This window comes from Squalius cephalus (assembly GCF_949319135.1).
Source record: "Squalius cephalus genome assembly, chromosome: 19".
NCBI lineage: Eukaryota > Metazoa > Chordata > Actinopteri > Cypriniformes > Leuciscidae > Squalius > Squalius cephalus.
Window position 1 is genome coordinate 23,969,382 of NC_137140.1, and position 10,492 is coordinate 23,979,873.

General features: G+C 38.1%; 2 protein-coding genes across 2 annotated transcripts in view; one reads left to right on the forward strand and one right to left on the reverse strand.

Annotated features, from left to right (window-relative positions):
• Positions 1-6,567, forward strand: part of skap1 (src kinase associated phosphoprotein 1) — a 31,426-nt gene extending 24,859 nt beyond the window's left edge. The window contains exons 12-13 of the mRNA XM_079850602.1: positions 4,399-4,492; positions 4,977-6,567. Coding sequence (XP_079706728.1) covers positions 4,399-4,491 — 93 coding nt within the window. The 3' untranslated portion in view covers position 4,492; positions 4,977-6,567. The remainder of the gene's footprint in view (positions 1-4,398; positions 4,493-4,976) is intronic.
• Positions 6,568-7,116: 549 nt separating this feature from the next.
• psme3 (proteasome activator subunit 3) lies at positions 7,117-10,372 on the reverse strand. The gene is made up of 11 exons (XM_079850603.1): positions 9,994-10,372; positions 9,365-9,397; positions 9,218-9,280; positions 9,009-9,113; positions 8,602-8,647; positions 8,400-8,518; positions 8,249-8,317; positions 7,953-8,020; positions 7,815-7,869; positions 7,637-7,723; positions 7,117-7,516 (listed from the first exon to the last, which is right to left on the reverse strand). Exons 1-11 carry the CDS (start codon positions 10,033-10,035, stop codon positions 7,436-7,438), a joined length of 768 nt encoding a protein of 255 aa, XP_079706729.1. The 5' UTR covers positions 10,036-10,372; the 3' UTR covers positions 7,117-7,435.
• Positions 10,373-10,492: the final 120 nt, after the last annotated feature.

The following is a 10,492-nucleotide window of genomic DNA, read 5'->3' on the forward strand; positions in this document are numbered from 1 at the left end:
CCAGATTCTCCATCAGTATGGCTGTAGACACTACTGCCTCCTTCTGGCTGAAATTTGTAAGGTTTTTCAAGCTAGGTGGCCCATGTAGTGTTGTTGTTTTTTTTTAACAAATACATGATGGTTTATGTAGAAAACCTGGCTGGATGTATAGTTTCCAGCTCATTTTACTATATATATATTTTATATGTTTTATTTATTATTTTATATTGATAAATATATATTTTATATTTTATGTTTTTCTGCTTTTAAGCCATTCAACAGCTTTTAGACTACTATTTAATCTGATAGGCATGTATGTTTTATGTGTCTTTCTCTCCGCTGTGCTGGTTTTTACAGGTAGACATAAATGTGAATTTGCATATGAATGTGCAGTTCTCACAGACAAAAAGGGGTGATTGTGACTGTTATCCCTTGTGGGACACATCCTAATAAACTTCAGACAGATGACGGCTCCAGTTGGCCTCCCGCCCAGGGGGTCAGTCTCCTACAAAATGCCTAAAGAAAAGAAAAAGGTGCCATAAAAGAAAAGGAAAATCCAGTGGAAATAGACACTCCTTTCTAACTCATTCTCACAGACTCATCTAAAGGCCTGCTTTCTTTGTGGCAATATAGGCGCAGAGGTGCTGTATAGACATATTGAGCTTTCTATTTACCAGCAGAGGCATCAGGGGGTGAGTCTGGGGTTCTGGGGTCATGCAGAAGGCAACGGTCATCTCCCGGTCAACTACAGTAGGTCATTATTCAGCCTAAGCCAATAGTCCAGAACTGCACGGCAGCCGCCCCCCCTCACACTCTGCATAATTATTATAAATGGGAGGCCACATAAACAGCCATCATTACAGGCTCTCAGCAGCATACACAATCCACTTTAAATGCCTATTAAGTTTAAGTGCCATCAGTAATCCCCAAGTGTACTTTTACAACGGCAGATTATTGGGTCTTCCACATTTTTACTTGATGTCGCACCTTCGAATGCCCAGGATTCGGGATTAAATAAGGCATGTGGCGTTTCCTCTCCGGTTTATTTGACTACGCCAAACAAATATTAACACTACATGTTCTTAATGGCTGGCTAAGATGAAAATGACATGCAAATGAAATGCACTGATTGAGATCGATTGAACGACGGCTGTCTTTGCTCGAGCAGCAGATCAATACCTGTTCGCCACCTGCCGTGTCTGCTGCTTAGGACTAGCAAACAACGTGACGTATTGGTGTTTGTCTTTTAAGATGGCTGGATGAGTGAGTCCCTGTGCAGCACTGAGCGTGTGGAGCCGATGTTTTACGATGCGAGTTAAGGAAAGAGAAGCAGGAGAGGAAAAGTGGAGGAGGGGGGTTGTAGCACCCGAGCGCCGGGTTCAGCTGCGGGGCAATGAGAGACTTCCTGCGCTCCATCACTCCCAAGGCCTACCTCAGTCAGCTGGTGGCCAGGGGCAGAGGCCTCATGTCTCATTCTTATTACCATGTCTCCTGCCTCCACAGTGTGTGTGTGTGTGTGCGTTTCTACTCGTAACAGAAAAAATGAATGCGTGTGGGCACCGAGGGAGAGTTTGCAAATAAGGGAAATGATTAAAACACGATTGAGGAAGGAGGCGTGCATGCAAAGCGTGCCGTCTTGGAATGGAAATTTATAGAATGGAGAGGGAAAAAAAGGGAGCTTGGTATTCTGGCGTTAATATAGACAGGAGTCACTTTTGAGCCTGTCATGATATTGTTCAGGTTAAGCCACTCCTTTTTAAGGCATCATTAGCTGTCAATCTGTCCCCTGGCCGCTGGAGAGCAATGGACCCATCTGAATACCATTGCCAGCCGCCCCCCTGAGTGAAAAATAAATGATATCAGTGGCACACTGCAGGTGTTGTCATGGCAACACACTCTTGATAGCTCCCTGTGCCAACTCCGCCTTCCTCCAGAGAAGGTCATGCGGAGGTCAGCGCCATCGCAACGACGCACTTCACTTTCACAACAGCTGCCCACCAGACCTAGACCAAACCGAGACGCACCTGACCCTGTCCTGTTACAGAGCAGCTTCCCGAAAAGCCACCCATTATCCCAGTCCCATGCAGTTCTTTCGGGTAAATCTCTATAACAACCTCTATACGGCCAGGCGCAGATTGGATGTCTCCCAAATGCCTCTAGCTGACAGATGCATTGCCGAAAAGCAGATTGCTAATACTGGGAGGCAGGAAAAATGAGGCAGGAATGAAAAGGACACGAGTCATCGAAATGGGACGGACTGCACTGGAATGTATTGACTCTCTTTCTTGTACTGCGTGTGTACTCTGTTTGAACCCACAGTTACACCATGTTGGGGAGAAAGGCGGGGCGGAGGAGGCGTGTTGGACGGGAGGAGGTGCAGCGTGTTCCAAATGGCTTCATTAGCCGTGGGCACCTGTGATTTCGAGGAGTATTTTACAACAGTTTTTTCTGGTCCTCGACTTTGATTGCCATTCTAAGATTGCTGATATACAGTTGAACGGGACTGGGACCTTTCACTGTTTTAACGCTTGTCTGTGTGTGCTCTAGAAACACTGTCAGTCTGTGCAATACTGGTGGGGATTTTTCATTGACTCTTTCTGTAGGTTACGTCATTGCACCAGTAGGTGGCGACATGCAATTTAATTACTAAAATAGGAATTTCTTGCTAGAAATTACAACAAAAGTGGAAAAAGTTGGTCAAAAACATACATTTGCACACAAACTGACCGCCAACCGCAACTTTCAGTTGCCATCTTTTTTTTAGCTTAACTGTCACGGAATGGAACGCACAGTATTGTGGGATATCAAAAGTAGCAAAAGATTAATCTAAGCTGTCTTAAAAAATCGATCAGATTAAATTTATTAATGAATGGTCCATATAAACGAGTCATTGAATCATTAACTCAATCGATTTGTTCTGAAACAAAATGAAACAAGTGAGTTTCTTTATGAAGGATTCATTTCCTCAACTGATCTGTTCAAAATAAATAAGATTTAGGAAAAAAAATTCCTAGTAAATAATTACAACATTCAAAATCTAAATAACAATAAGGACACAGTTTTGAGTGATCACAGTGTGATTGAGCGAAAATGATTCATTGATTCATTCAGGAACAATGCTGTTGCTCAGGGTGAATGACCTGGGGATTTTGCGCTTGTGCGTTGAAAAATGTAAAGAAGGAAAAAAACGCAAGGTCCAGCGACGACTTTTTTAAAAGTTGAACTGTTTACTTGAGTGTCACGTTTTTAGAACACTGTGAGATGCACACGATGCAGTCAAACATGTCCATCTAGTCATGTTTGCATCGAAAAACAATGGAAAAGCTGCACATTAAAATGCAAAACTCTCTCTGTGTGATTGTGAATGACCCCTTCTGGCAATATTAGGTCTAAAATGTAAGTTGCTCAGTATTAACTTCTTGTTTACTGAACTGTTGTATAAGAGCATCAATCTACACCTCCAAAAACCCCCATCTGCATAGCTGTATGCTTCTCAAACAAAGAGCTCAAGTTCTCAGATGTACTGTTACCGAGGCGTTGATGCCACAACGGCATTCAGCTCACCGTCCAGATGGATTTGATTCTGTATAGCATCATTAAAGCGGCTCATCTGCATGGGCTGAGGACTACATTAGGCTCTGAGCACTGTGGGTGTGCTTAAAGAGAGGAAGGTAATTAGTTCCTACTCTCCTCAGCAGGCAGTGGATGGATGACATGCTCATCATGTCTAAATGTACAGTGTGTGCTTCTAGAATACTAAAGCTCTTAAAACACTTCAGTCTTTCACTATCAGTCTATCTCTGCGTTCTTTAATCTCCTCATTTATAACCCCCTGTCCACCTGAGTCTGTCTTCATTCATTAAAGGCCAGATCTTGAGCTCTCTCCACTCTTACTCTGAAGAGCTTTGGTCTGGAATAGCTCTTATATTTGATTTTGGAGAGGAGAGAATTTAGAGAATGTTACGCTGGGAAAACAAGAAGCTTCACGATAAGAATTAGGGATTTCTTCTGCTTCGCTCAAGACATAAAACGGCATACCCTATTATGCAGTTCCAGCACTCAAATGTTAATGCAGTTCCAGCACACCAATGTTAAATCATTGTTTCTCCAATCACTAGTCCCCTAACTTAACAACAGAATCATCAGATTTCTTTAATTACCATAGAAATGTCTAAATTGGTGTTTTAAGATTTAAATTAACATGTATATTTGCATTTGAATGGCTGTATGCAGGTGCATGTAATTTTGTTGTATTAAAAACATTTTGCTACTATCTATTTACATGCAGTTCAAAGGCCCCGCTGAGACATGCAACTGAGTAAACACCTCTTCGTTCAGCAGATTTTTCTGTGACAAGACTGAATACGGATATACAGTGACCATATTTGGACACAAAATGATCTGCATTTCTGTCTTTAGGAGTACAACATCCATGGTTGGTGGGTCGGAGAGATAGACGGTGTTATCGGAATAGTCCCCAAGGAGTTTTTGCATCCTGCTTATATTCTATGAGGTACTTATATTCACAGAATCATTCTACATGAGGACATAAACAAGAACAGCTCCCTAGCTCTCTTAAACTGAGAGTGAGAAATAAATGTAAAGTGTATTTACATATTGTTAAAGTTACAAATGCCATTGTCCTATCTGTGAACTTTAGCACTGTTTTAAAGTTGAAAAAGTTTTCATAATTGCTTCAGCATTAAATCTTATTCCTCCATGCTGACACCTGCTGGAAATTATTGCAACTACAAAGAAATATGGCAGTATTACACAGAGGCTTTGACTGAAATCGCATACTTTCTTGAGTAGGTACTTATTTTGATGAAGTAATTACTCCACGACTGCTAAAAAGTACTGTGAATTCGGACATACTACTTTTGTCTCATACTGTTTTTCACATACTATATAGTAGGGAAGTATGCGATTTCAGATGCAGCCGGAGTGCATTGTTCAAAGTGGTTTTAAATATATATTTTTAATGTTTTCTCTTCTAGGTTTGCTTTTTGTGAAGATCACAGAATTTCCAGGGTTATAATAACACTTTCACATGTCATTGTTTCGAAATTGTAAACGAATAGATTCTAAAGGATAGGCTAGTTCACCCTGAAATTTAAATGAAGTCATAAATTACCGTATAAAAATGCCGTATACACGGACTACAAAAAGAGTACTTTTAAAGAATGTCCCGTTCGCGCTCGTCCATATGGGTGATTCTATAATTGCAGGTACATTTGGTGTCCAAAGTCATTATTTTTTTCAAATGGTTATATTTTGTATTATTTTTTAATAATTTGTTACTCATTGTCATGGGTCACAAAATGTTACAGGCCATAACAATATATTTTCTGTAAAAAGTGTCTTATATAGCTGAAAATCTGGATTTCTTGTCAGTGTATTTTTTCCATTATGTATCATTGTATAATCAAAATATTTTATTTTACTTTTCTTTTTGTAATATTTCATTTATTTTATTTATAAAAGTCATAAATAGTAATTTTTCCTAATTCTACAACATTCAATTTTAAAAATAACCTTATAATAAATGTGTGTTTATAAATCTTGCATCAATTCTGTTAGTTGCCTTTAAATTGGTGGAATTATCTCCCACAACTATACAGGAAATGATGCCACTTTCCCTCAGATCTGAAGCACTGAAAGGCATGTGTGCTTTCTCTGAGAAAATATTTTAATCAGAAGTTCTTACACAGAGTTATTTTGTAAACCGGCAAAATTGTTACCTTAATATCAAAAGGAAAACAGAATTTATCACTGATCTCACAGTGGCAGTATTTTATTCATGATTTCATTTGTGCCATGTGCTCTTAGCATTTATGCTAGCAAGTGGAGTTTTTGGCTAATTTAGATTTTTTTTTTTTTTGAAATGCTAAATTTGTCTCCAATTATAGAATCACTCATATAATGGCAGTGAATATCGACCAGCATCAAGCTTTTTTAAAAAGCTGCAAAAGTATCAAAGTATGATCCCATGCGACACGTGCCGTATATTCCAAGTGTTCGGGGGGGTATAAGATATGAAATTGAATGTATTGTTTAATGATAATTCTGAAAAATTAGTAATTTTATTACTTAATTTTCATTTTAGGGTGAACTATCCCTTTAAGTAAAATTGGATTTTAGTTAATTTCTAGAAATGGCAAACTAAAAAAAGAAAATCCAAATAATTTCTTGCATTTTTTTGTGTAAGTCTTTTTATATATTACATTATCAGTGTACACTAAGTCAAGGCATATCTAAATCTAATTTTGTGATTTGTTCAAGCATATGCCATATTTACACAAATTGTGTACATGAAAAACATTTGTAGTTTGAAACTTATTTTCCAGTTTCTCTCATTATCATGTAAAGACTAGATGTAAAGTCCATTTCAACAGCACAAATTACTGAATACAATTCTTTTCATGCAAAATTTAGGCTGTGACAGCATCTTGAAAAATACATTTGTATTTGAAATTGAGTTAGTAGTGTGTACTACTAACCAATTCAGCTGATATTACTTCATGGAAATAACTTGTCATACCACAGTTTGCTTTAATAAAAAGAGAAATAAAGAGCCTTTGTACTTTGGACTTGCCTATTTTTTTGTGGTGTAAAATTTAATCTACTTGTATTCATACATGGACTGCAGTTCTAGAACAATGCAAGTTCTTTAATATGGAACAAAGAATAAAAATATTCAGGACAAAAGCACAACACAAGAACAGTTAATGACGTCTATGTCTTGAATGTATTGTAAAACAATAGTTTATTCAGCAAAATGTAATTTATCACTCTTAAAACTGGACAAAAAGAACCTTAAAAAGCTTCCAGAATTTGATGTAATTTCAGATGAAAATATAATATTCCATCAACTGTCAGTTCACACTCCAAATAAAATCTTGCAGATGAACCACCTTGCTTCCACTTTAGCCTACATGAACATTTCAGATGAACAACGTAAACTGCTTAAATGAAATACAGCATCAATAAGAGCTTCTCCGCTTCTCGACCGGAGAAACCGACCATTAAGGGTAGATCCATATTCACGTAACCCCATAAGGAAGCTCAGAAACACTTGAAATTAACTTAAAAACAGAGCTACATGGAATTTGGCTTTGCAAAAAAAAAAGAAACCCATTGTTGAAACGTCTCTTTAATTAAAGAAAACCAAATCTGAGAGTTTCCTCAGGACGCATGTTCAGGCTCTGCCTTTATACATTTACACTGTCCGCTAAGAAACAAAAGATAAATCAAAAAGGGCTCAATTTAAAGGGTTTAAAATAGTGACCATATTTTACAATTCTATCTTAAGTGGCATGTTCTATCAGGCCTGGTTGAGCGGTCCCACTCTAGGCCTGGTTATAATGGGTGACAGGACTGCTCTAGAACCATCTGAAGGCTAAAGCTAGCTCCAAATGGTGGAACAACGGGCCAAGAACGAAAGGGGAGGGTGATCTTAATACAGAGCATCAGTGTTGCTGCTCCTCGGCCTCTTGATCTTCTCGATGTTCTTCAGGATCATGTCATGTAATGTTACCTGCAAGACAATTTTGCTTTATTAAATCAGTTATCACAACACCACCCAGGACTTTTTCTGCACATCAAAACAAAGATAATCTTCAAAAATAATTTGCATTGTTGTTACAGCAATACTTACATATTGATTTCTCAGCTCTGACACTATGATCTTGAGGCTGATGTATTCTTTCTCATCAATCTCCGTCACTGTGCGACGATAATCCTCCTATAAAAGTCAAAATATATATTACGCATGTGAAATAACTACTGTATCCCTGATCTAAATGCCATGTATGTGTACTAGAGATATGACTTACAACATGAGGGTATTTTGCCATTTTGGAAACCAGCTTTGCCCTTGTGATGTAGTACCTACAAAAGATAGTATTTAAATAATACGAAAAAAAAAAAAAAAAGCCTGAACGTAAATCTTCTTCTGACATAGCGTGACGTACCTTGATATCTGATCTAAGAAAGAAGCTGCTTCCGCTTCCACTGTTCTGAGTTCAGCAACCGTCTCCTCCTGTGGATAGTGAAGATAAACAGAATCACAACCAGGTTTTGATCATTTCTGCATTTGACATTCCCTGACAGGAACAAAACTTCCTTGATGTTTCTTTTTAAACACCAAAATTTACCATAAACTGTGACAAGTTACTGCTTCTCCTAGTCTATAACAAATGTTGCTAATTGCTGTTGAAAGACATTTAATTAACAGGGAAACAAAGAACTGAAGGATGTGGCACCATACCTGAATTGAGACGCCAAAATTGTTGCCGTCTTCTATTCTTGGGATTAACAACTGAACCCACATCTTGACCTAGAAAACGACAGAAATGACATTTACCCAGAACACTTTAAATGAGAGAGTATGTCTGAGACTACGGTTACATGGACCTTACCGTGTTGCACTTTTCTATGAGAGTTCTGAGTTCAGGCTTGACTTTTTCGATCAGTTCCACCAACTTGCCATTGCTTTTCATCATTCCACCAGGCATGACAAAGACCTTGGTCCCGCCAACTACAAACAGAAAACATAGGATAATGTAGGGAGGAGTGTCTGTATCGATGCGTTTCAAACTTACTTTAGTCAGGAAAACTCACCTTTGTCATCTGCGCCATCTTCGAGTTTCCTCTTTTTAGCATTTTGCTATTGAAGAAATATTTTCGGGTTACTGTCTGATCTTTTTGTTTCATGTATGGAATCGTATTTCCACCACAGAATAAAAAATAAAAAAGGTAATTGCGACTTTCTCACAATTCTGTCTCTCCCCCCTCACAGTTCTGCATTCATACATCAATTCTGAGGGGGGGAAAACTGAGTGTTCTCAGAATTGTGTGAAAGTCTGAATTGTGAGGGAAAAAAAATCTGAAGTTTTTTTTTATTCCGTGGCGGAAACAATCTTCCATAATGTTTTGCACAAAGCAACAGAAGCCTTTTTTTCTTTTTTTTTTACCCTATTCAGAGACACTTTGACTGATGAATGAAGACACTTAAAATGACTGTTTACCCCCTCAAGCCCATCGTGGACGTCTGCAAGTAGAATTGGGTCTGGCACTGTCAGATTGATCTCTGAATGAATTTCTTTCAGCTCACGGATATTAATTGAGGGATCCTAAAAAAAAAATTAAAAAAATAAGAAGACAATCAAAATGCTATTTAGAACATCTGAAGAAGTAAATGTCAAGAATGCATCATATTCTATGATTAAATGCTTACCTTCAAAAACTGGTCCAGTTCTAACAATTTCTTCGGGAAAAAGTTTGCAACCAAGTCTTCAGCCTAAATTTGAATGATTAAACCGTAAGCAGCCCAAATGTCAAAGAAATGTTCATATAAAAACTCTCGGTAAGTGCAGTAACTTACCTCTGCTGTAATTCGTTCCCTGAAAGCATCAACCTGGCAAATAGGCAAGATAAGAAATATTCATATACAACTATTTAACCACAAGACTGGCAATTTTGAGTTTTGGTGTCACAATTTATAATGTCGTGTGTTTAAAAGTCATACGCTTTTAGAAAAAGAAATAAAACAACGGGTGGCCCTTCTATTGTAGGACGCTAAATGTTCTAAACATGTAACGTTACCATATAATCGAGCCGATTCCCACTATCCCATGACTTGTTAACTCACGATCTTCACCGTAATCCCTTGCAAACATAATCAAAGATTTAATGTCAAAATCGGGGTTGAAGCAGTTATGCACATCTCCCGCAGCAACATGCTGCTGTGCTAAAAACACGCTTCATTCACACCAAGCATGTGGGAGCTCTGGCTTTCCCTTGAAGATTTGATATGTATAATCCACAAATACTTTACCACAATATGAATTTTCTCTTTTAAAACACAAGTGATTTTACAAGCATAAGTGCGTGTAAAAGTTAGCTAACGCGCTCACGAGGTGAATCACGCACAAGCCGGCTAGCCGCAAGCTAACTACAAACAGTTCATCTGAGTGCTCCTTATTTAAATAACGTAAACGGTGAGAAATTTACCTTTTTCTTGATCTCATTGTCCACCTTAAGAAGCGAAGACATCGTATTAATTCAATAAATGGGAAAAGTAAGGGATTGTCCTAAAAGCATTAACTAACCGTGTGGCTCACTAACTGCTGTCAGCCACAAGGCACTTGCGCGCTTCTAGATGACGCACATGCTTCGAGACCGTAGATGTAAGTACATAGAAATCACATCAGCACTGTCGTGTGGAAACATTTCATCTTCATCATTCATTTTTAATTTGATACAATCTGCAATACGCATAATCATCTGGCATTCATGCAAAAACAAGTTAATACAATATAGTAACCGCGTCGACGTATCGCTGTAATCAGCAGAGCAACTATTGCTATAATGGTATCTATGTATTCACTCTATGTTCGCGGCAACTTCGAAATACGTATGTGAATGCGTGCGTCATATTTTTATCTGTATAAATGTTATTTATTAGAATCACAATTTTAAATACTTACAGAGCCAATAAAATGCTTTCACG